General features: G+C 37.5%; 1 protein-coding gene across 2 annotated transcripts; it reads right to left on the bottom strand.

Annotated features, from left to right (window-relative positions):
* LOC129775493 (uncharacterized) lies at positions 1–24,820 on the bottom strand. Of its 2 annotated transcripts, none has more exons than XM_055780295.1 (3): positions 24,210–24,820; positions 635–792; positions 1–574 (listed from the first exon to the last, which is right to left on the bottom strand). In XM_055780295.1, the coding sequence occupies exons 1-3, from the start codon at positions 24,262–24,264 to the stop codon at positions 338–340; spliced, it is 450 nt and encodes a 149-aa protein (XP_055636270.1). In that variant the 5' UTR covers positions 24,265–24,820; the 3' UTR covers positions 1–337. The 2 variants fall into 2 exon arrangements, with proteins under 2 accessions (XP_055636270.1, XP_055636271.1); XM_055780296.1 differs by lacking the exons at positions 1–574; positions 635–792 and adding exons at positions 864–1,156; positions 1,227–1,381 and having other exon boundaries at positions 24,210–24,814.
* Between the last annotated feature and the right edge of the window lie 2,589 nt (positions 24,821–27,409).

The following is a 27,409-nucleotide window of genomic DNA, read 5'->3' as shown; positions in this document are numbered from 1 at the left end:
TATTTTTCCTAAATATTAACCATTTTATTACCTCCCGTTATCAGTGCCAAATTATTGGCTCATATTTTTTCCACACCATTTCCAGGGGAAGTACAAAGATTGTTTTCTTGGAAGTAAAAGTAATCTTGCAGCGCGTTTTGTTTACATTAGTATAATCTCGGCTGTTGATAATAACCTTAGAATTAAAATTGATTACAAAATGCACGTCGGGAATTAATTTGTATTTTTAATCACATCGTCGCTTCGAGACGCCCTCAGTCATCCAATGGCCGTGCGCTCTGCTCTGTTTGCGCCGTATTTTTTTGCTCCCCCGGCTGAGAGAAGGACTAAGCCGAACTTAAATAATGTTGTTTCCTACGGCAGCTGATTTGTCGGTTGACGTTGATTTGACGAGTGCGGCAATCTCGTTCAGCAGCAACTGCTCGGAGGAGTTGGATTCATCGGAGCTGGAGTTAAAATCGGTGACGTTTCTGTTGCTGGGGTTCAGACGTTTCAGGATGACGTTAACGTTATTCGTTTCCTCGCTCGATGCGCTGCTAGATTCCGACGAGAAACGGGTTTTACGGTTGAGTTCCTGCAATGATCGAATCGTTATGTAATGAATAATTGACGGGCAAAAATATATGTGATTTACCTGAATGAGGGTTCCTCGGATGCTGCGTGCGTTACTCTCCTGGAAAGCGGCCGCCAGCTCGTGGTTGATCTGCTCGAGGGGAGTATTTCCGACACGGATGTACACCGGTACATATCCGTCCTTCTTCGGCAGATTTTGGTATCTGGCAGGGCTGCAGCCTGTAAGTGATGGAATCGAAACTAGAATAGTAACAAGGCAATGAGGATTTAAAAGAAGATGAAAACACGGGTTATAAGTTTATTGGCTCTTGTATGGCTTTATTGAAGTCTCTCGTTCAGCGTGAAATTGTCTAAGTGGAATTCAGTTAGCGTCGCAATAAGGTAACTGGATCGCTGATAACTTCAACGTTATCAGAAACGAGCTGAGTTAAAGGTTGGTTCCGGGTTGCACGTTAGTGACCGGCTGCACTGCTGCTGCGGCCCTTAATTCATCGGATGCGGATAGAGATGTTGACAGCGATGTCGACAGGGATTGTGACAGGCTAGAGGAGTTGTTCACTGGCGCTTCGTCCGCTTGCAATTTCTACAACAACAAAAACAAGGGTGGGTGTTATTGCGTACGGTCCATTTCCGTTTTTTTTCGAAACATAAACCTGGGCCAACTCGGCTCTGCTGACGCGTGACACCGGCTCGTGGAAGGCAACGGCTAGATCGGGGTTGATGTCGGATAGGGGTTCATCACCGTGCCGAATGTACACGGGAACGTAACCGTCGCGATGTTCCAGAATCTGGTACCTTGGAGCGGCAACTGTAAAATATAGTTTATTTTGAAACGATGAATAGTTTACCCTCGTGGACGTAACGTTGGGAAGTGATAGATGCTTACGTTTCAGCTTTGGTGATGTGCTGCGTCGTATATACAAATGCTGGCATGCAGATGTGCTCGAGAAATAGATTCCATGATGGTGTACATATGATTGGAAACTTGAAGATGATGAACATGCATAGAGAACAGTGGATCATGCAAAAAGATCGTGCGATAGATTGATCGATTCCAGAATGAAAATGATATTGATGTGAAGAAATGCATGGTGAAGGCAGTTGATGTTCCAATGAATAAAACAGTATATAATTTTAATAATTATGTTTTTCATGTGACTTTTATAATAAAAACCTGTTTTTATCTCATCCTCGTCTTCAATTTCCTCGCTATCTATTTAATTTTCTTTTACTGCTGCTAAAATGGTAATTGTAGCACCAAAGGATTCGCTCGGGCGAAGAATGTTCGTATGTGTGTCTCTCATTTTGTGCCCAACAGCCTCTTGAGCGATTCATGAACTCGAATGGAGGCTAAAGCTGCCAATGGAAACGAGACAAAGTGAAGAAGAAGAAAAAGAAGAAGAAGAAGAAGAAGAAGAAGAAGAAGAAAAGAACATCTCGCATGAAATTAACCTGGACGAGAGCGTCTGTTTGTTTGCAAATACATGTATGTACATCAAAGCTTGACTGAGAGTTAATGAATTACCTAGGGCGGAGGAAAAAAAAGTGCTACGGTGTTGTCCCGGGCGCAAAACACGCCGATCCCGGGAAAGCGAATCAACATCGCCCCTAGACTCCCGATGACGCCGTCCGCTCGGCTGGATTCATGAATTTCAAATGCAATATCATATAATTTAATTACTTCATCGTTGCATCAGCATCGGTACGAGATGAGACTTCGGGGAAGCATTCTCCCTTACGTACATGGGGGATGGAGTCATCACGACGGAGGAAACTGGTTCCGCACGGGTGGAAAGAGATACCTTGCGATGGTTGAGACTGTGTGGTGCGGTAGGTTTACTCATTAGAAGTTGTCTCGAAGCGGAGTGAATCATCCCTGGCAGCTTCATCCACCTGCGTATGATTGATGGGATTTCATCCCATCAATTAAACGATACCAGTTTCCGTGTCGTAAATGTGGCATATCAGGCCCCGAGGAAAGAAAAATAAAACTGTTTTTTTATGATACACAAGAAGCTTCATAAATTTGTATTCCGTTCCTAATTAAAGCAGCTTAACTCGTCTAAAGTGGATCCCAACACAATCTCACCTAAACTTTCTAGGAAGCTGCCCTTTATTGGGTAGATATGCGCCTTTTTTTTTGGTTCGACCATCGTTAAGACTGGTTTATCCATCCGACGATGAGCGGACGAACTTGTTGAAGTTGGTCGGCACAGTCTAAAGCTCGCTAAGTGGCACAAAATTGAATTGCGCTAAAAAGAAAGGGGGCACACTCTTTTGGGGCGAGAGAAAGTTTAATTTGGGAAAGGAGATCGGAAGGTACTACTCTTATCGGACGGCACGTGCAGCACGTGCTGCCCGCAACGATGGTTGTGCCAATATTTTCTTTCAAGATGATTGTTTTAAAATTTCTTCAAATGCTTCAAATCATTTAGGAAAATTGCCATTTGTTCAATTAGTTTTTAAACTAGAGGTGATTATGTCAAGGGGTACGTTTTAGAAGTATCTCAAGTATCAGATTTCTAAGGAAAGATAAATCAAATGGGATTTTACTCATCACTCCAGACAATTGAGCAAGTATGTGAATGAATGAAAGAATCAATTTTTCGAACCAAATTGGTTCCTTTCGTTTGTTCTTGTCGTTAGTTACTCCATAGTAAAATGCTTGAAATTAGAAGTAGTGTATTAGAAAAGAAAAAAAGCACATCGAAAAAACTGTTTTCAGATTTACTTTGTTCCCCTTTTTATAGCTCCAGAGTAAAATAGCTTTTTTGATATATGTAGTGCATTTTGGCATGCTACTTGAGAAAAAAGCTATATTTTTACTGTCATGACATCGAAATTTTAAGGAACATCAAACGATCAATTGGATTTGAAGTATTTATGATGTATGAAACGCAAGAGTTCCTTCTGCAGCTCAAATCTTCTGAGCGATTTTTGTGGTTCCTACACCACATAATTCAGCATGGATTTGGAAGTGGGTTCCACTTGAATATTCTCGTAATGTTACGGTCTTTGGAGATGCTTTTCCAAATCAGATGTACCTGTAATGGTTCATTGTGGATTCAAAACTTCTGTTCCAACAAATTGAATAAAATAAGTAAAAAAAACTTTTTAAGTTAAACGGTTTAATTGTGATTAAAAATTATAATGTACTAAAAGCTAGAAAATAATAAGGCAAGTAGCAGTTAGCAGTTATCACACCTCTCCTTCATTAGTCTAGGGCATTTATAAGACTAAAATTAAATCGTGGAACATATGATGAAATCGCTAATTGTGGATAATGGAAATCCAACGTGCCCCTTGGAGCGGCAACTGTAAAATGTGTATTTTATAAATTCGGTCAGTTCCTATTGGTCAAATTATTATTAATGTGGGACAACCCTACAGACATACAAACATACATACAAACAGTTCAAGCTAAATAAAACCGTTTTATAAAGTAATTTGAGGTTTTGAGAAAATATGTAGCCCGCCACTTGGTAGTGGCAGCCATCTTGGATTTGCATTTTCATAAACTGTGTTCTACTAGTCAAGCCCTTTCATTTGATAGCCATATTAACGGGGTTTTGACATAATATGTAGTACGCCATTTTGTAGTGGCAGCCATCTCGGATTTTCATTTTTCATAAATAACCGTATTCTACTAGTCAAGCCCTTTCATTTGATACCCATATTGATGGGGTTTTGGAAAACCCATGTCGATGAGGTTTTGAGAAAATATGTGATCGGCCATTTTGTAGCGGCCGCCATCTTGGATTTTCAAGATCATGAAATACGCAGTTTTATAATGACTACAGAGATAAAGGTGTGTTCTGAATTCCGGATCAATCGGTCAACAGAAAGGGGGTCAAATTTCTATTAATGTGGGTCAGCGCTACAAACAAACATGTTACAAACATACAAACAGATTACAGGGTAAGCTAAATAAAACCATTTTTTTAAAAAAGAACATACCGCTATTAGCCACCAACACTTAGAAATCACATATGCAACACTTGGTATCATAATCATTAAGTATTTCTGTAATACAAAGGTACTTTCGGTGCGTTTCGTCGATAAAACCATACTTTCGTTTGGATATTTTAAGACATTTTAGTCACCAATAAAAAGTTACAGAAAGGTTGTGTCCAAGAAATTACCACGTAGGATTACGTTGAGCTGTTATTGCAAACTGATTCTGGATATGTTTGAAAAATCATTATTTGACTCTTTGATGACCCTGAAAAGGAGCGTTTAGCTTGATTGTTAAGTATTCTTTGTTCACTTCACTAGATGTACAATTGAGTGATGATGGCAGGAGGATGTTGATTAGTCGTTGGTTAGAGATGATAAAAGATGCCGAAGAGAACTTGGGGAGAGCATATTGGTCCGATCAAAACGTGGGATTGTGGCGGACACGACCACTTTATCGTGCTGGTGATCTACCACTAGCGCAGTATCTTCATTCTCGTGTACACACACCAATTCACCACCCGATGATGACGATCATCGGCTCACTTGGCCAGCCGGACCTATTGCACGTGTTAAAATGAAATTTGTGAATAAAGTGTAGTATATAGTTAACCGTCAATCGCGACGGTATTTATATCTCCTCGACCTATCCGATACTCGGGGGATTATCCGAAGTAAAACCCTGAATCGAAAGAACCGACCATGTACATTTTGTTTATTGGCCCAAAAAAATGACCTGTGCAAAATTTCAGCTCAATTAGACATGATTTAGGGGTGCCTCAAAGCACTTAAAGTTTTGATTTTTTGGCCACTCAGGCTAAGTTCCAAAAAGTCGATTTTCGGCCAAAAATTTTTTTTTCGTGATAACACCAGATCTCGACGTTTTATGCATTTTTAAATCATTTGGCATCGAAAAAAAAATCGAATTTCCAAATTTCCTTTAGATTTTCGAGGATGAAAAAATCAAAACTTTGAGTGCTTTGAGACACCCCTAAATCATGTGCGATTCAGCTGAAACTTTGCACAGATCACTTTTTTGGACCAATAAACAAAATGTACATGGTCGGTTCTTTCGATTCGATAATTTTATTTTTCCATACTTTCATTGCCTCTAAGGCTATATCCCAAAAGGTCGATTTTCGGCCAAACATTTTTTTTCCGAGATGACACCAAATCTCGACGTTTCATACATTTTTAAGTCATTTGGCATCGAAAAAAATCGATTTTCCAAATTTCCTTTACTCCCCCCTTGGAAGATATTTGAGGATCAAAAAATCAAAACTTTGAGCGCTTAGAGGCATCCCTAAATCATGTTCGATCGAGCTGAAACTTTACACATATCGTTTTTTTGGGCCAATTAACAAAATGTACATGCTCGGTTTTTGAAATTTGACATTACCATTTTCGCTGCCACCCTAATGTATACCCTGCGATTTCTTTTGTGTCATTTGTGATTTTTTATTCCCTCCGCCTACCACTCGTTCGACTCATACGGTTACCATCTACTAACCTTTTAACTCTTTCACATCTCCCGCAGACGAGAGACTGCTTGTGGAATAGCACTTGGTTCCAATGTTCGAGAATATTTTTTTTTGCAATTTCACATCTGCGTACTTTTTGATGGTTTTTTATGTATCTCACACAGCACGGAAAGGCCCTACTTCTAATTAATGTTTTCTCTATACAGCCATTCCATGCCAAACCGATACAGTAAATTGGTAGTTCTGTTCTTTATCGCAAAACATTTGACCCATATTTTTTTATTTTTTCATTAGGGTGACCATTTCCACTTTAGGGTTGTCCGAAAAATCAACTTTTTCCTCTTTTTTCTTTTTTCCAAAAATGACTTTTTTTAAATTTTATAACGTTTGAACTACTAGGCCGATCAGATGATCGACATATCAAATTAAAGCCAATCACCATGTCTTTTTCGAAAAAAATACTACATCTGCAGAAAGTTTGTATTCTGCTCTTGTTATTATTGATTGTATTCGTTTTTTATTGTTTTCATAGTCTCGGGGCCGAAGGTGCTATATCAGGTGATTGGCTTTAATTTGATATGTCGGTTATCTGAATCGGTTTAGTAATTCAAAAGTAATGAATTTTTGAAAATAAGTCTTTTTTGGAAAAAAAAAAGAGAAAAAGTTTATTTTTCGGACAACCCTAAAATGGAAATAGTCACCCTATTGAAAAAATAAAAAAATACGGGTCTAATGTTTTGCGATAAAGAACAAAACTACCACTTTTCACGAAAATTTGAGAACCGCTATATCGGTTTGACATGGAATGGCTGTATATATAGAACCCCTACCATACAATCAAAAATGATGTAGTATATTCCATTCAACGTATACCATTCAACGAAACTGTCATAGAAAACAAAACAAAATCATCATGGATAAAATTTACATTAAATCCATTGATTCATTGTTTGTTTTCGCACATTTGAAACAATAAATCTTTAAGTTTACGATGTTAAACGAGAGGCAGTCAAATTTGTTTGGAAATTACACGAGCAACAATGGGCTCGTTGCGATAGAATCACATAGTCAAGAGAGATAATACCATTCATACCATCATTTTACTGTGTCATTTGCGTTCAACTATCTGATATTTGTTCAACCGATAACCGTTTTAACCTTTCTAACCTACCTACAAAATCACTTCGTTTACAACTTTTGCTTTCCTTCACTAACCCATTGTTGTCGTAAAGTATAGTTATTACTACACTGCGTTTCACAACTATAGAACCACTCAATTTGAGTGAGATTTTTTCCATCTGGTTCTATAGTTATGAAACACTAGAATTTTAGTTTTGTTAATGTTTCTCGCCTGATCACAACAATAAAGTTCAAATGACCAGTCTTTTAAATGGAGATAGTTGTTATATTCTACACTATATAGTTCAATTCAACCGACTTTTTACATATCTCTGGAAAATCACAAAAAATGAGTGGTTCTATAGTTGTGAAACGCAGTGTAGGGCAAGGTAAAAGTTGTACGATTAAGGGACGAAAATTTTCCTAATAAACGTATTTGAATTTTCGATTGTGATAAGTATACACATTACTGATACATGGAAATAAATGCGAGTCTGTGTTCAAATGGCGAAGCAAGAATCCAACATTCGCCCTGCCGGATCTAGCGTGGCGCCACAACGCCCGGTTACAGTGAAGGCAATATATTTGATCCCCCGATTTCGATATGCATGGAAACAAGGATGATGTTTTCTGAATGAGTCGTGACGCGCCTCGTCGATGACTGGTGAAAAGAGCTGGGTGGCTAGAGTACGGATCAAGGTTCAATATTTATCGCCTCATAATTTATATCTAAACCACGAGAAGAGGGGGCGTGATGAACTTGAACGAATTTGACCTCAGATGAAGCTCTGACAATTCATCACACGCGTCATGATTTGTTAGTGTAACAGTTGTTAGATTACCACTTTGCTTGGTTAGGGATGTTTTCTGTGGGCAAAGAGATTGCGTACGAAAGACAGGACATGTTGTCTGAGATATCATGCTTATTAATCAGGATGTTCTATTCGAGTGATGAATCAACGTCACCACAGTTGAACAGGGGGCTGCTTTTTGTAGGACAATTCGGATTAGTCAACCGATTTCTCGAACGATATTTCGAGGTTTATGAAATCATTCATGTTCTAATCAAGTCAAATAACAACAGCATCTCATCAAATGAGGGAAACGAACAAATCTCGATCATTACCAAAAGAGTTTGTGCCCTACATGACATAAACGGAGAAATGATTATTTTTTTTCTGTCCACTTGGAAAAAAAATTGGAGTGGATTACAACTTTCCAGCTATGCTGCCCAGTCGCTGACATTACGGTGCACTCACCCAAACCGGTTCTCGGCTTCTCTTCCTCAAGGGCTTATAAGTCGTTGCGGTTCTGGAGAAGTTGTTTCTGGACGCGCAATTCGCTCCCTGTTGCAACTGATACGACCAAGTGCACGCGGCGGCAGCTCGTATGCACCCAAGAGATACGGAATGGCGGAAACAATTAAACATATTTAAATTGATATCAACCGTTGAGTGAAAACAAAACTATTCCATGGTGCAAGACTCCACCCAGAAGCCTGTATGTATATCAATTTTTTAATTCCGCTAACCGCGAAGCAGAGTTTGTTTGCGCAAAGTACGAATGCAAATTGTTCCGGTTGATTTACGCGTTCGCGAACAGGTTAGTCCACCGGGTGCACAAACTGTCATAACAGGCCGATTGCGGCGAAATTCAATTTGTTCCCATCGATGGGACACACATTGTTGCAAGTTAATGGGAATATTTCGCCTCAAGGCCGAGGCTATCCACTTCAAACGCGAAGCGAACAATTTAATTTCCTGGCAACGAAAGCATTCCTGCGGGTATGATGGAATAGTTGATTCATTTGCGTCAAGGGCTGATTCATTCTGGATACTTACTGGACGTAATTGAATTTAGCATGGTTCGAGTGGTTCATGTCAGTGCTTGTATAATGAGAAAACAATCATGTAATTATAATTATCTTACAAATATTTTTTTAAATGTATACGAAATCGAACCCAAACTCAACTTTCCTGTGTACACGAGCGCCAATTAACAGCACCCAGTTAACCGAATTGAAGAACCCAATTCTGACCCAAATACACATTCAGCGCAAATATCACGGCTGAATGCTTTGCTAGGGATCCCACATTTTTGGTATGCGATCAACGTAGTAGAACGACTGCTGGAAGCGCTTCTACTTTCGATTGGCTTTCTCACAGAAACAGAAACGTGGATGGATGAAGAGTTATTCAAATACTTTTGTACCTCTCGGACGTTAACCGCGAGTTGTTGCCCGTTGCCCGTGGTTTTCGTTGTGGGAGCGTAAACATTTCAACAGGTGCGAAAGATTATGCGGGATAACACAATTATGCGGTTCGATGAACGTTTGTCTTGCTCGACGGCACAAACGACGGCACAGAGACCATGGGAGCGTGGTGAGGATGTCTTCTGGCTAGTTTGCTCTGGGAGGAGTGAGAAGATTATTAAATAATTCCTAGTTTTAAACACCCCCTCTATACTGTTCTACTCGGCGTTTAGCGCTGAAGGTGTTTATAACTATTTGTGAGTTTATTATTGTCTGGATGACATTGTTTATGATGTCTGAAGTTTTGTAAAGTTTGTTCAGTGTTGCTCGTTGATGTTAATAAATCGCGTCATTTGAATGGCAAAATAATATTCCATATTTCTGATAAAGGATGCTTCTCTGGTGTGTGTCTGCTGAATATTATTCGAGCAATTAACGACGCATTCAAGTGAAATCTACATCTTTTAAATTGCTACAATTATATGAACTGTGGCAGAACTACAACAACCAAAAGTAATAATTAAAAAAAAGTAGAAGGGTCTGAGCCTAGGGACACGGACGGAAATTTGACGTAGGGTTGTAATTGTTTAGAACAATGAAAATGCCTTGCATCAGCAAGGCATTGTCGGTGAAATAATGTTCGTTTACAGACTATCACAATCAAGTCGTATCGTATAGTCAGACTATCACAATCAAGTCAGTATATATCTACTGCTCAATCTATCATAGAAGAAATTGAATCTTTGAGAATTGTGAATATGAGTCATGAAGATTATTAATATTTCATTTCCTTTCATTCTCAAATGATAATCGCTGCCATCCTCCTAGTATTGATATCATTTTTCGCTATACAATTTCCCATGTTGCCACATCCCGAAAGACACTCGCTTGAGATGTTCGTCACCCCGTCATATACAGAAGACATTCGCTAACTAGACTATCTTCAACTGAACTTATCCATAACATGTTAACTAGGCCGCAAAGCAGTTATGTATCAATAATAGATGTCATCTTCAAGTATTGCTTCTGCTGTTTTGCTGTCCAGTTAGCGAGTAAAATTCGATAATTGTATTGATTTTCCGGCACAATTAACGTACGTTCGCTGTATGGGTGATACTTTCCTCGTTGCTTTGATGAAATCTTTTGAATGATGCATAAAATCTTGCATTTGATTGCTTCAACATGTCGTAAAAGGTCTTGCTAATTTGTTTGATAGAACGAATTATTGAACACAATTTTGTGTTGAATACAACATTCATGAAAAGTTGAATGAAAGAATGCATAATACATGATTTACCTTCGCATCCGCTCGCAAAACATACGTCTTTAATTTATTAGTTTTATAATTTTCACGGTGAATGCCTCAGGCGAAAAAAATACTGGATAAATTTGCCGTCTATTGGTATGTATTATAACATATATCGTAAGAACTATTCTGCGTAATATGCATTTGAAAAAAACTGTATAAAAATTAAAGACGTAGTCCTACGTCAAAAGTAACAAAAGTTTTTTAACATTTATATTGTTTCCATTCACAAGCATAACAAGCATATGCTGAAGGAAATATGCTTGATCGAATAATTGAATTGAAAAGATTAACAATTTGGACAAGAACTGGAGGAAAAATAATTTTGATAAATTTCAACGGTATATTCCATCTCGTCCTATCGCATCTGATTTCACTTCGTATATCACATTTATAACCTCAACTTCACTAATTACATTGAATTGGAAAAAAAAACTTCTCAGAGGCCCGGCTACCACTAAGGAATCACTAATTTTTTTCCAGAAAAAATACTCGCAAATGATTGATTGGTCTCATCGGCATCAAAACAATTGAGAGCAGTGTTGTAGGTTTTGATAATCCAATGATTTCTATGTTTTCTCCACAGTTCTTTGGATTTCAGCGTTTGATTGAAGTATTGAGCTGTAGTAGTACTAATCATGGTAGTAACTTTATAACGAAATTGTTTCAATAAACCATGATGTTATTCTAAACGAGTATCTTTCCATTGCTTGAACGCCAAATCACGGTTAATTATGGCTCTGATTGGTTGATTCATTAAACCAAGAATTTGTTTCTTGTTTGGGAACATATGTTTTGATAGAAACGTATTGCTTGAAGAGATATTAATAGAATTAATTTGAAATTTGAAACCCACATTATTGTTTACTGTACAAATGCAAATACAATGTCGTGATTGGCATCAAATCTAATAGCGAACAACATTTTCTGTAGAAAAAAAGTTGGCTTAGTTCCTACATTGTGCATATCATAAGTCATAATAGCGTCTTCAAGCCTTAAGCTTATCTGAAAATCTAGCAGGTTTGTGTTGAAATCTTTGAGAAAAAAAAGAAAATTGATGTAAGGGCCGAGCTCAGTAAGTCAGTCAGTTGGTCAGGAAGGCTATAGAATGATCCCAGTAAAATTTTGTTGTTATCAAGTCATAATTTCATTAGTAGATAATCAGTTTTAATTTTATCAATCTTACCCACTGATTTTTTCAGTACTTTAAAATTAGTTGCAGTCTTTACGTGCACTAATACGCCTCCACCTATCCGACCAACTATATCGTTGTGAACGGCACTGTAGCCATAAAAACATACATACTTAAAACGTCATCATCGATTTACTCATTCAACCCGGCAGTGTTGCCAAACGTACAGATTTATCTGGAATGGTACAGCTTTTTTTCTGAAAAACCTGAATACACGATGCTATATGAAGAGTTGAAAGATTTTTATTTGATCACTCACTAACAATCTGCGAGGAATCTTACGTTGTTTCAATGTCCAACACTGTTGAATATGAAGATCATTTCAAAACCGCCAAGATTTTTAGGTTGGAATAGCAGCAGAAGAAATAATCAGAACAATGGACAGCGAAAGGCAGATCATTTCAAAGGATAGTTGTCGCAGTTTTTCTCCTGGAGCTGATCAAACAAATGAGAAAAAGATACGATTTTGATGATGACGCCCAAGTCTGCGGCATGTTAAATCCCAGAAACCTTTCCAATTTGACCAGCATTCTTGTTGTGTTAGAAGCGTTTCCAGAATTCTACAATGGGAATGTACAAGATGTGGATAATTAATTCCGTACCCTAAAGATAAAATTACTCCGTAAGGAAATCACAATTTCAGGAAACGAGCATGTGCAGGATTGGTGGACAAAAATTGGATGCCTAAAAATAATTGACGGATCGCTCGCATTTTCGGCGCTGCGATGACTTGTTTTTAACGTTCTCACCGTTTTTTAAACGGTTTTATTTAGCTTGCCCTGTAATTTGTATGTTTGTATGTTTGTATGTCTGTTACATATTTGTCTGTAGCGCTTTACTACATTAATAAAAATTTGAACCCCTTCCTGTTGAACGATTGATCTGAAATTTGGAACACAGCTTTATCTCTGCAGTCATTATAAAAATGCGTATTTCATGATTTTAAAAATCCAAGATAGCGACCACTAAAAAATTACATATTTTCTCAAAACCCCATTAAAATGGGTATCAAATAAAAGAACTTAACTAGTAGAACACAGTTATACATGAGAAATGCAAATCCAAAATGACCGCCACAACAAAATGGCGATATATATTTGTTTTCTAAAACACAATAAATATGAGTATAAAATGAAAGGGCTTGACTAGTAGAACACAATTATTTAAAAAAAAATGCAAATCCAAGATGGCTGCCACCATAAAATGGCGGTTTACATATTTTCTCAAAACAAACCCCATCAAAATGGGTATCAAGTGGCTTGACCAGTAGATCACAGCTATTCAGGAAAACTCAAATCCAAGATGGCCGCTGTAACAAAATAGCCAGTTACTTTTCTAAACGCTTTCATTCAACTTGACCTGTTTGTATGTATGTTTGTATGTCTGTAGGGCTGCCCCAAATTAATAAAAATTTGACCCCTAAAATTTGGAACAAACCTTTATCTCTGCTGTCATTCTGTGTTTTCCGTTATCGTGAAAAATCCAATTTGACTGCCGGTAAAACAGGGCAGAATGGCTTAACTTGGAGAACACACTACATTATGAACAACATAAATTCAAAAACGTGTATGTATGTTCTGTAATCCAATTTATTGTAGAGAAGTATACTAATCATACAAATAAAGTACTCAAAACTAGAAAATAAACAAAAGTAAAAAAAAAACTTTTTAAGGTCAACGGTTTAATGTACTAAAATCTAGAAAATGGATAGGCAAGTAGAAGTTAGTAGTTATCACAACCTTTCCTTCATTAATCTAAGGCAATGATGAGACTAAAATAAAATCGTGGGACACATCGGATTTCCATTATCCACAGTTAGTTGTTTCGTTGATAAAATCGTGGGACAAATCGGATTTCCATTATCCACATTTAGTTGTTTCAACTAAATCCCAATATTTCGTTTTAGTCTCATCATTGCCCTAAATTAATGAAGGAAAGGATGTGATAACTACTAACTGCTACTTGCCTAATCATTTTCTAGCTTTTAGTACGTTAAACCGTTTAACTTAAAAAGTTTTTTTTTAACTTTTTTTTCTGAATATAATCAAAACAAAAAAAAGCTTCGATATCGGCTCAGCAACGATACGATGAACGCTATTATGAGATCAAAAGATTTGGTCAAATATCGTGGCGGAGGCTCAAAAACTTTAATGAATGACGGTATGCAATCTAGATTCAGAAAAACTATTTATGTGCATCATCAAACACAAATAACTTGCAAATATAAATGTAGTATTGTAGTTTATAAATGAGTATTTTTTTAATGCTAATAAATACTTTTTTTTTGTACAACGAAAATTTTTGATGGTACAGTTTTTTGTTACAGATTTTTGGAAAATGAGAAAGATTTTTGACCCCTCTGGTACAGATTTGAATGTGGCAACACTGCATCTCACTTATACAATGGGAGAAATTTCTATAAGTCCTGTTTAAAACAGTTGTAAGCCAAACGTTTCATTTATTAAGTTTTCGTAAATGTATTCGTGTTGTAAATATATAGTTTTCGCTACCATTAGTGTTTCTATATTGTCTGGAATAAGAATTTTAATATATTGGAGCGAAATTCCTATGACATCTTAATATTTACTCAACCCACAAGACTATATCTTGACCACCTGTCAAATCATCAAGATCCATACGAATGAAACACAAATTTCTGCATACATCGAAAACCAATCAAGCAAATGAAGCCAAATTTGGCATGTGAAGGTTTTAGGGATCGATGAACGATTCTATGGTGGTTCGACACTCCTACCCCCTCTCTAAGGGGAGACTGTCACACAAGTGAAACACACATTTCAGCATAACTCAAGAACTAATCAAGTAAATCGAGCCAAATTTGGCAGAAACCTCCACTTGTACCGTGAATCAACACTCCTCCCCTCTCTGTAAGGGGGAGGGGTGCTACCATACAGATGAAGTATAATAGCTCCTACAGCTTCTTCTATCTATATAAATAAAAACGGATCGCCGAATATGTTGATAAGAGCAAAACTCGAGGAAGGAATTGTCTGATTCAGGGCTGTCTTGTTTCTATCTAGTTCTGTATCAAGCATTTATTGCATGTAACGGAGAAACATGTTATTTGCAAGTGGTTGAAAAATCTTGAACGAGAATTATGTCTGAATATAATCTGATATTATGAGTTTTGGTACAAGTACTAGAAATTTTATAGTAAAAGGTAGTTTTAAGGGTCGATAAGAAGATCAATCAATGAACAGTTCTGCGATTGAACTCATGTACGTGTGTTTAGTAAGAAAACGTGAATTTTTGTTGGTATTGATAACAAAAAATAAATTTTCAGAGCGACGAAGTTTGTCAGATCACCTAGTAAAAGGTTTTTTTTAATAAGACAATATAGATGGACACGTGGATAACAGGAGGTGGGGTATAGTCAATGTCCATGGTTATCAACGGAGTGGGAGGGGGGTAGTCTGAAATGATGCTTTTTCTGTCCACGTGGTATGTGGACAGCCCCTAAACAGTTAGTTCGTAATATTATTCGAGTGATTTATCGACGCATTTGTGCGATTGGCACAGTAAATATGGGAACGTTTCTTTTTTAAGTCGAGGATTTTTCCCGTACAAGCAAACTTTTACTATTCACTTTAGACATGCGTATCATAATTATATTATCTGCGGTATCTCTAAGTGCTAACAGCCGGTGTCGATGAACGGGCCCGAAATGAATATTTTAATTACATTTGAGGCACATATCTCTGCCACGCGACTTGGAATGCAGCCGAGAAGTGTTACATTTCTCCCATTATTTGCAGCGATATTGTGCGGGTTTGTCATTATGCTAAATGAGCGTTCCTCCGCCACTGGGTAACAACAGTGCAGAAAGAGAACTATTTCATTGTGTGCCAGATACGAATGTGCCATATTAATTTGGTCCTCTTCGGGGGAAAAAACAGGGGCCGCACCCCAAACCACAAGTGGGCCATTCCGCCATGGTTTTTAGTGCCCCACATCTACTCGTGTGACTCTTGGGCTGCGGCCAGACCTAAGTTTTCACCCATTTCTTCCGATTCTGGTCGTGTGGTCAAAGAAGCGAGAAGCATGCGAAACTGGGGAGGCAAATACGAGAGAGTACAAAACCGTACAGCAAATACTAAACTTTTACTTCATACACGTTGTCGATGCTGCTCCAGCAGCAACAGCAGCAGCAAAAAATAATAATAATAATAAGGGAAACATGCTGATCCATCATGTTGATGTGGAAAACCGATGGGCTGGGCAGGAAGGCAGGAAGAACCCGAACAACTGTTTATAGGTCTGACTCGTGCTTTCGTGTATTGTTTTCTGCTATGTGTGTTGTATTTTCGCTTCCCGTGTGCGTCGTTTGCCAACCTCCTCCTCACTTCACTATGGTGCCCTGATTGCAGCTATAATGTGTGTTAAACTTTAATGAATACTTGTGTGGCCTTTAAATTGCTGTTTAGTGGAGATTTCCGATGGCTGCACACTTTATGGGATATTTTGGCAATCTGCATTGTCGAAAACCGTTACTTGCGGAGATGTCTTTTTTTTGCTCACCGTATCTAATTGCTGCCTGTCGGAGAACGGGCAAAATAAAAAAAATACCGCTTCTAGCGAAGCTGCTTGACAATGCAGAAACGGTTTGTTCCTTGTTGTCGGCTCTTGTCTGTTTGCTACTCGAATCTTCTGCTTTGTTGAATTCATTGGATATCAAGAGGAGTTATTTTTTGCTGTTTCACAAATTTTGATGTGGGAAAGAATCTACAAACAAAAAAATATTTGTTCTTTAATCACCTTCGGTTTGATACGTGATGCTTGAAGTTATCGAAGAAAAAAATGTTACTACGGATAGTAAGTGAGATCTTCCGTAACCCTATCCGCATCAATGCAGTTTAGGATAGGAACTATATTCGAATATTTGGGCAGAAGCGATTAATTCATGAATGATGAAAGCAGATTTTGACTGCAAATAATAACTAAGAAAATGTTTAATTCAAAATTATATTCTATTCAATATATATATTCTTATTCAATAACATTTCTATTTTATCGTATTTACGTGAGTCTAATTTTGCTGGATATAGAGGAATTTATCAGAAAAAAAACAATGCGCATCAAAGAAAATTAAAAACCATGAAACATATTCGCACAATTCATGTAGGGTAACACGGGGTGAGTTGGACGTACGGGGTGATTTGGACCACCCCATTATTTCAAAAAGTACGGCTCAACTTGGATTTTTTAAAATGTCATCTTCTTTTATTAATGAACCGCATGTAACTAACGTAAAAAAACTTTGGTAGAATTCGACAGGTGGAAGGAAATGGTAGCATGAACACAGCAAGCACTTTGATTGTAAAAAAATGTGGATTTTCCGATCGTAGTTTTAAGGGTTTTCCCGCTGAATAAATTTTTCGTGTATTGTGCAGTAAAGTTCTGTTTGCCTACAGAAGAGGAACAATTTGATGCAGCGAAACTGTAAGCTTGATAGCAATAAATGAAATTAATTGAATTTTAATTTTTGCATGTTGTGTGGGGTGACATGGACACGTTTTTGTGGGGTGAATTGGTCCTACAGATTTGAGGTTTTTCTTTGGTCTAATTAATTCCAGATGCCACTGAATTGAAAAAAGAGGATGGGCAGACAACGTTGAAAGAAGGAGGAGCTTAGAAGAGCAACGTAGGCCATCAAGAACGGATTTTCTTCGACCAAGCATCGAAAGTATTTGAAAATGATCGAACAACAGTGAAAAAATCCATGCAGAATTCGAGATGGTCTCAATCCAATTTTTCTGGTCTGGAATCTGGCCAAGACACCTGGTATCGATCCCAGAACACTGTTACTGATTGTATCAGTATTCCAAAATACTTCACATAAACATAAGTATGTTTTTTCGAAATACACACTGGATCAAATCATCCCACAGATGGTCCAAATCACCCCGCATCAAACTTTAATGTCCAAAAATCATCTCTTTTATTTTATGATATATTTGGAAGTTCAAAGCTTGATATAATGATTAAACATTATTCATTGAAAGAAAACAAGTGTAGCTTAGTATACAATGTGACATTTTTTTATTTAGACCGTATTGGTTTGGAAATATTAGGAGATTTGCTTAGGTGGTCCAAATTCCCTCCTTTTCCCCTACATATATTCGTTGTATAGAGAGACAGTACTGGATGTTTGGATGATTATGACGCAAACGCATTTTAACCTTTTATAAGGCCGTGAAAACTAGGCAACGAATCGACTCCAACTTCAGAGAACATAATATGAGGAAGAACACATATTTACCCATGACAAAAAAAAACAGTTGAAAAAATTATTGGTAACTGCCCGTTAACCTCTAAAACATTGTATGCCGCTACCTTGTAAGCTCACTTTATTGCGGCTTTGGTTATGCAAAAATTAACATTATATATCTAGTGCATCAAGAATTTTTTATATAAACCTACGAAGAAAAAAATTTAAAAAAAAATTATTTTTCATCAAACTCACAATTTATTTTATTTAAAAAATAAAAAAAAAGGAAAACAAACTTTTTAAGTTAAACGGTTCAATGTACTAAAAGCTAGAAAATAATTAGGCAAGTAGCAGTTAATAGTTACCACATCATTTTCTTCATTAATCTAGGGCGATGATGACTAAAATAAAATCGTGGGCATATGACGAAACAACTAACTGTGGATAATGGCAATCCGATGTGACCGATCCGATGTGAGAAATCTGCTAAATCAACCGTTGTTCTTGAACATTTGGTTGAAAACGAAACGAATACCATTCTGCAACCACCTAATTCACCTGATTTGGCACCCTGCGACTTTTTGCTGTTCGAACGACTCATAAAACCACGTTTCAGCACCCGAGATGAGATAAAGGGAAAATCGAAGATGGCTCTGACGGCCATACCGCAAATATAATAGGGGTAGTGGGGGCAAATTGGTCATGGGGGGCAAAGTGGTCACCTGCTTGTTTGGTAGTATAACTATTGACTATAGACGCCGTATTGATAGTCACCTTATGTTTGAAGAATTTAATGAGTTTTGAGCTACCCTGTACAAAATATAAATAATAACAGAAATTGCTCTCTCGATAGCCATTAGGCCGTAGTTCTGTGCGCAAGGTATCTAAGGAATTTCTCGTGAAATTTAGTTTATTCAATCTGATATGTTGGACAAATCATCAGTTTGGACGACTGTTCACATATCTCAGAGATTAATTCGCATAGAAATTACTTTGATGTTTGGGGGCAGAGCTGCAATTTGTCATTGTCACTGCATATATTTGGGCTACTATGATGACCATTGCAACATTACCACCAAACGACGTGCAAAAAAATATAAACCGACAAAACAAATTCCTCAATCTTCAATGCTAAATAGTTTGTCAGAGTGTTTTGACGAACAAAGCATGTTGCAAGTCAGTGTCCTATGATCGTCAAGACGGGAAATACCATGTCACTTGATGTAATGGAAGTTTACACGTTTACCAGGGTGCATTTGTTTACGTTGTTTCGTTTTTTTTTCTTATATAAAATGCTAAAACTTCGAGGACTAAAACTAAACGGACTTTCAGATACGTGAATTTGGATCTCGGGTAGAAATTTCAACGAAGAGATAAATTTCTTTATTTTTTCAGCACGTATAGATTTTTCAAGCTTCGGTCAATTATATATTTTATAGTATTACTTCAATAAATACAAGAAACAACAACCGGACCGAAAATCGAACCTTTGCTCGATGAAGATAAAATGCAATCTGCGACAATCATCAATTCGTTGCTGACAATTTTACCGCCTACTTGGTCTGTCAAAACGAATTGATGCGGCTCAGTAACAGGCATAGGGTTGCATCGTACTCCGTCAGTCACCATTTGACCAAGATTTTTGTCAGTAGGAAGTGACTAACGTGGCTCGTCAGTTGTCGGTGACATTGATGAAAAAATGCAGCTCTGGTCAACGTTATGTGTTTCTTACTTTTGTTTTTGTATGCATGAGAAAATTTAAATTGAGACTCTAGGTGAATAGGCCAAGCTTATTTCATACATGTACCTACTATATCGAATATGATTTGAACAAATTTGAACGTAAAAAACGCATAAATCGATCTCATTAAGCTTATGTTTATTTGCGAGTGACCACTTTGCCCCCACTTTCACCTCCAAGCATAAAAAAAGTTCGATTTTTCACCTTTTTTTAATGATGAAAAGTGTACTATTTTGAATTTTTATAGTAAGAACCGTTTCCTATCTTGAATAAAAATGAGTTGAACTATGATATTCTTCGAGAAACGGGAATTGAAGTGGTATGTGGACGCCGGAAATGGGCATATTCCTTAGGGTGACCACTATGCCCCCACTTCCCTTAAATGTTTCGTGGATTGGATCAAGCGCTGGCATAATTGCGTTGCAGTCATATATAATCTTGATGTATAATCTTGTATTTTTCATTTCCTGAATAAATTCCGGGAACTTTATGGTCTAGGATATAGTCAAGACTGATGCGATCTAGGGCTCACATTTTTTGCTAATAAATGCTGTATGTGAATCACGCAGTGAATGACCAGTTGGAGAAAAAAATCTGTTGTTCTATAATGAATTGAATAACATTTTTCCTTCTTCGAGACCCAACTCCAGTTCCCTGAAATAATTTTAAAACCTTTCTTTTTTGTTACGCCATGCTCATACACTCTGTCCAACTTCTATAAGACCAGGTGATGATCCTACTGCTTTGTGTCATTGTAAACAAACAATACTTCAATTTATATTTTATTGTGTAGATATTGGTGACTATCATACACCGCATGATTTTCATATGTGTGTGTGCAAGCGCTAAGCGTAAACGAATGTTTTTGTATTTTTCAAGTGTCATGTTTCTATAAGACAAGTTACATTATCCGTTGTTTTCATCAGCGAATCTGGAAAATGCCAAAGGGAGAAGTGCTCACGAAGAGAGAAGAAAGACAAATCGATGCATTTCACCAAGAAATTGTTGGTATCAGAGAAATTGCTCGTCTGACTGAGCTCTCTGACTGGGATAAGCGGGAAATAGCTAGAACAGGTTCGAATACCTCAAAATCGCTTATGCAAATAAAGCAATATTTCAATTTAAATGCTACTCGGGTGAGCATTCGTCAAGTTTTGCTTAAAAATCTTCACATAAAGAGGGCTTAAAATGTTAAAGCTCCTCATCTTACACTATCTCACATCGGAAGACGTCTGAGTTTTGCCAAAGCTCACATGAACCGACAGTGGGACATGGTATGTTGTGACAAAGAATGTTTTCAATATAAAACATTTTGCAAAACCATAACGAAAAGTTCTTCAATATATAGGTTATCTTCAATGACGAAAAAAATGTTCAATTTGGATGATCCTGATGGTTCAACGGGTACTGGCGTGATTTACGAAAGAAGGAACAGTATTTTTCAACCAGGAATTTTGGTGGAGGCTCGTGCTTGGTTTGGGCGGGGTTCTGTGCAACCGGAAAGCTCATAATAGCTTTCACATCATTCAAGGATTACATACATACACATACCTTACTCTAAGTTTTCAACAATGTATGAATGTATCTTGTTGAAATTCTAACTATTTGTATTGCAACGAAATGGAATCAGGGTGGTCTTATAGAAGTTGGACAGAGTGTAGGTAACCAAGCATTTTGGAAATTATTTTTCATTCACTTTATTCTAGTTCGCTTTATTTAGCTATGGTAACAAATTATAATCTCTTGAATTGAATTAGTAGCGTATTTCAGAACGCAAATGAACTTGCAACCTAAGGGCAAGCTTGTTATACAGAAAAATACCAGGAGCATGTTTGGACATGAATTTGATGCTTACTTCTTTGTGTTAAATCATGTATATGTTTAAAATACAGAGATATTTAAAACGTACCTGAAGGACTTGTACGCTCAAATACATTAATTTGCGTGAACTTTTCATCTTTACTTTACTTTTCTTACTTTACTTACCGAATTTTTCATCTTGTACTTTTTGTACTTTTTTCTTTTCGTCTTGCGCACGCTCATCGTCTTGTTGAGTTTTTAAAATGTACAGAAATAATACTTTCTACTAAAATATTAGTCTTAGTACGTGTATATTAGGATGCCAATGAATGTATGGGAAAAAATCAACCCTAAAATTTTAAAAAGTTATCCTATACAAAATGATCACCACCTCGAAAAAACACCCTATGCCGAATTTCAGCGAATTAGAGCTTAACACGTTCGACGCCCAATGCGACGTTTTTGAGTTTCTTACAGAGTCCAACTTGCGATTAAATTATTAAATGAAGATCAAACTTAGTTTATAGATAACTTTTACATGATCTAGCAATGTTTGTTTTCAATTGAAGACGAATTGATGACAATAACACATGCCAAAGTTATAGTATAGGGGTTTTGCAAAAAACTGCAGTACAAACCATCCGTACTATAAATGAATAAAAAGTATAGTATAAACAGTATAATATTATGGTTATGATTTTATTTTTTTTCTTCATATCCTATAGTTACATTTAGGTGCCTATTCTATCAAATACCTTCTAAAAATCCTACTCAATTCGAGCGAGGAAAGTGTCAACCATATCTGGGTGACGAGGCGTCAAAAGTGTTAAGGGAGAGTGGCGCAAAGCGGTCAAAGTTCGAGTTTTTTTTGAAAATCGAAAAATCAAAAAAATCAAAAAAATTTATGCTAAATGTCTTAAAATTGTATGACACGTCAAGATTTACAGTTATCTCAATGTTTTTGTCAAAAAACGATTTTTCAGGCGGAAAAACGACCAAGCGTCAAAAAATTTTTTTTTTTGATAAAAAAAATTTTTTTTTTGATAAAAAAAATTTCGAGATAACTGTCTTGACGATTAATATAATTTTAAGACAGTTGGCATCATCCTTTTGCTTTGAAAACCTCGATTTTCGGTGATTTTTCGTTTTTCAAAAAAACCTAAATTTTTGTGACACCAGTAAATGAAATCCGAATGAGCTAATATTTTGCATAGGGTATGTTATCGTGCAAATCAACATTTCGTAGCAAGTTCAGAATGAAACATCGAGATAACTATTTTTATTGGCACTTAAAACCATACTTTTCGTTTCGTATTCCAAAAAAAAGTCCCAGAATGACTATTTTTGACAAAATTTTTTTTTTCGAAATGACACTAGATCTCAACGTTGAATAATTTACATTTTTTTCATATTTAGCGTCAACGAATGCGCATCATAGTTCAATGTGTGTTCTTTTGAGCATTTCCTAATTTGTTCCAACCAACCACTTTTTCTCCATTCAATTGGAAGCAAAATAATCATTAACTTTTACTACATTACATTTTCAATTTCTCGTTATTCTGTGCCACTATATCTCTTGCGGGGATTTTTTCTCTTTTATATGCAGTATAGTTTATATCATTCTCACCATCGATCTGTTGAGGTTTATTGTCGTTCTACACATACACATTATTTTATCTAGAACGAACTCACAAATACTCTCCAGGCTGAAAAGGTCGAAGCAACGCTTATGTAAATTTTCTTGGTAATCCACCAACAAATATGACTGGAGATCCTTTGCAGACAGGAGGAAAGTGTTGAATGTTGCATACAATTCAAAATCTCACTTCACACTACCATTAATGGATGAACAATATATTTTATTGAGTATTGATATAATTGAGTAATGGCGTCGGTAGCATTCCAATTATCAACTTAACAGCGCGGATATATACGCCAGCAAACGAACCAACATATTCATATGGGATGTATTCGATTACATTGCTTTCTACCTCATTCATTTCAGTTTATAATCACAATCATCATTATTTCACTTTTCAATTCCACGGTTTAGTTCATGTTACTTTCAGGTATTTACATACATTTAACCACGCGTAGAAATTCACACGCCTAAAATGGCAACGCTTGTCGGACGATAAACTGTACCAATGTTTGCTTAATGTTCTCACTTGATTACAGCTCCGATACACTGATATCCAAATGCAATTTTAATTAACACACCTCGCAACGGACCGCATGATTGCTTTGGAATGGTCCGAAACGCTGTTAACGGGGTTCCGACTCAACCGGGTAGAAATGTGCTATGTGGTGAAAAGTGCTGACAGACGTAGACCGAGGAGCGGTAATCCGAGGAAATCATAAAGAGGAAAAGTAGGATGAATGCCTTGGGATTTTCGTTTAAGTTTAACATGATGCTTATTAAAATCTCACTGGCAACCGTTAGTATAGTGACGGATAGTCACCCATTTTGTTGTTAAATGTGCAAAATACCTTCCCGGCATGCAGATGAATTGTTTTATTTTAGTTTGACAACAGCTGCAATCGGGAGCAACTTGGCACTTACCACTATTTTGGACCAAAAAAACTATGGCTAGCACTGACAAGATGAAACACTTCATTTTGATTCTGTTTGATACAAACGGGATATTTTTTCTGTTCAAATTTTGGGACCCTCTAAATGCACTTCCTACCGCAGGCACTATCTTCAACAATCGCAATTCCGCTAGTATTCCACTGGGTTATTGCAAGATCCGTACGGTGTCACGCTCGCGACTCAATGATTGATCGAGCACTGATTGCAGCTGCCTTTAAATGATCTTTCGTGGCTCCGACCGTCACACCATACATATATCGCCAAACGGCGTCTATGCGAGAACAACCAACAACTAAGTCCCGGACTATAAGAGGCGTGTGTTCGTACGCAGGCAGTACTACCTGGAGGAGGCACAGGTTCGCGAAATTAACCACGAAAGGGACAAGGCGCAATGGAGCAACAGCACCAGAAGTACGAATCACAACGCGAAGATCTGCCGTTTTTTGCTCTTTCTCGTTTGATGTGGCTCTCTCTCTGTTTCGCTTGGTTGTCCTGCGTTGGTGAACACATGCGATTACGGATCTTGGAGCGAATAGTTGGGTGTTCTGATCGGCGGGTCAGTCAATCATGTACTGAAGATTCGTGCGGGGATCGCGGCAGTTTTATAAAGATATGCACGGCTAACTCTGGAACAGTGTTTTGGATGCTGCATACATTCGCGAGCAGATCATTCGATAGTAGAGGTGATATTTTTTTTGAATATGTCTTCTAGGTACATTGTTCTGTTCATTAATCTTAAACAGGATTATAGCAAACATCTTCAATATACACTCACCGCTAGATCCATATGCCGGATCCCGGAGGACACCAATAAATCACCCCGTGTGACCGCACGCGGCCCGGCCCGGTGGTTTATTTCGACAAATCGAGCGAAGCTAGTGACAGTTATGTCCGCTTAATGAGATTTCTCCAAGCGCAAATCATCGATGCTCGTCGTTAGTCACGTCCATTAATCGCCGCACCGGACATGTGACCTCGAAGCACAAGCGCCTTCGCGGTAGAATTCCTCGAATAACCTAAAACGAAGCGCTTTTCCCGGGGTTTATAACCCAGAAGCCGAGAGGAGAAATATTTACCAACCAATCGTGTTGGTCGGTCTTTGGTTGGTTTGTGTTGGCGCTGTTGGCCGAGAAACCAAAGACAGCAATTATGAAAACGGCAGAGCAAAATTGCGCTCTGGAGATGCCGCCGTCGTCCACAGAGTGGAATGGCTCTCCCCATCCCGGCCTCATCCCGATGGTCAATGGCAGCAGGAAATAGAGAGATGAAGAAACCGACGAAAGATGCAAGAAACAATTAAAATAGTTTAAGTTTTTTGTCGGATCTTCCGAGAGCGAAAGAGAGAACCAGAGGCTGCTGCAGTTTGACCGACGGATACCGCTTCCCAGTCTCCATGTTGGCTGCTTTGTGTATTGGTGGCTAGCTGCCGGCGATAACGATGTCCGGCATCGACAGTTTATGAAAGAAGAGGAAACCCATAACCATCGTGGGTATTAAGCTGGGATAGCGTTGCCATAATAGTGTGTCGATTGGCGGTGGATCAGCAGACAGATTAATGTGCTGGTGAAAGGGAGCCCTTATTGGAACTTTTCGAATGAGTAGATTTACACAATTTTATTTCATCTCTAATGACGGCAGCTTATCGTGTTATCTAGCAGTGGAACAAATGGTTATCACGGCTTTAACGGTCTGTTGCTGCTAAGAGAAACATAAATACAATTCTGGTAAGCTGTTCGTTTGGCGGAAGATAGTTTCGAGCATTCCATTTGGTTTTTATTATGAAATCATTTGTCTTCTTATTGATACTTAGGTGCCTTCGTCGACATCTATCAGAATCATACCATAACAATGGGATGAAATTTCGCGCCATCAGTCCATTCATTTATTCATTAACGCGAATTAAATTCCGTAAATTCACGTCTTTTTCCACATATAAAAAAATCTTCGACGTGAGATTGGATGTTTCAAATTAATTTTAAGAACAATCATTCTTTTTGCTGCAACCGAATATTGACATACAGTGACTCAAAATTAATTAACAAAATTAACAGTGACTGTTAAATTTTAAATGCTCGCTTTCAGATTCTAGTTCGAAGCGGCCGCCGGGCGCTTGCATATATTATTAACTGAGGAAAATTAAGAGCGTGATGAATCCTGCACATAAATATTTATCGCCCTATTACTTTATCTATGGTCCTATTTTCGTGACCGGAAATAGAGGAGTCCTCAGCCTTCTTAGGCTGTCTAAAAATATCCTTCGCCGCTATGTTTGAGTTGCGATAAAGATTTCTAAGTGCAATGAATGACGGAGTGCATCGTCGATCCAATTGACTTTAGAGAAATTGCGACGCGATAGTAAGAAATATTGTAGCTCCGCTTTGTGTGGAAGTATTTCCTGGTGACCTCCTCTAGTTTCTCATGGATCCTCCGTCGTCGGATATAAAAAAAAATCTAAAATTCAAAAAGTATGCAACGTTTGCTTTAGCGTAGAGGTGTTTCACGGTGAACTTCTCATGTTTTAGTGGACTTCTTTTATTATGTGTAAAAATATTATAAAAAATAGAAAGTATGCGACGTGAGCGCCAACGAAATATGTTAGCATTATTGTTTCCCGGTGACCTTTTCAGGTTTCTCGTGGACCCTTCATCGTCGTATTTTTATAATTTTATAATTAGAAACTATAGAAGTATTGCAGGTTCGCTTTTATTACAGAGGAGTTTTCCGGTGACCTTCTCAGGTTTGTCATTGATTTTTCGGAGTCTAGTATGAAACATTCGAAGAATCAGAAAGTATGCAATGTTTGCTTTAGTGCAGAGGTATTTACCGTTGACCATTTCAGGTTTCTCTTGGATCCTCCGGCATTGGTTTTAGAAATATGTCAAAAATTAGAAAGTATGCGATGTGAGCGTTCACGAAATGTATTGTAGGTTAGCATTATTGTAGAGGAGTTTCCCAGTGACCTTCACAGGTTTCCCATGAATCCTCCGTCGTCGGATATTAAAATATTTCATAATTAGAAACTGTAGGTGTATTGTAAGTTAATTTTTATTATAGAGGAGTTTCCCGGTTTCCCTCAGGTTTTTCATAGATTCTTCGTCGTCTAGTATGAAAAATTCGAAGAATTAAAAAGTATGCGATGATTGCTTTAGTACATAGGTTTTTCCGGTGAC

Source organism: Toxorhynchites rutilus, chromosome 3 (genome assembly GCF_029784135.1).
Source record: "Toxorhynchites rutilus septentrionalis strain SRP chromosome 3, ASM2978413v1, whole genome shotgun sequence".
NCBI classification, from domain to species: Eukaryota; Metazoa; Arthropoda; class Insecta; order Diptera; family Culicidae; genus Toxorhynchites; species Toxorhynchites rutilus.
The sequence above is the reverse complement of the archived record's forward strand: the minus strand, read 5'-3'. Positions and strand labels throughout refer to the sequence as shown.

What these genes read in the sequence shown, in the direction of transcription:
- LOC129775493 (XM_055780295.1), bottom strand. Translation starts at nt 24,264, where the DNA reads ATGAAGTGTTTCATCTTGTCAGTGCTAGCCATAGTTTTTTTGGTCCAA. An exon ending in TTTTTTGGTCCAAAATAGTG is followed by an intron (nt 793 to 24,209) that starts GTAAGTGCCAAG and finishes CATCACTTACAG; the next exon opens with GCTGCAGCCCTGCCAGATAC. An exon ending in TCCGAGGAACCCTCATTCAG is followed by an intron (nt 575 to 634) that starts GTAAATCACATA and finishes CGATCATTGCAG; the next exon opens with GAACTCAACCGTAAAACCCG.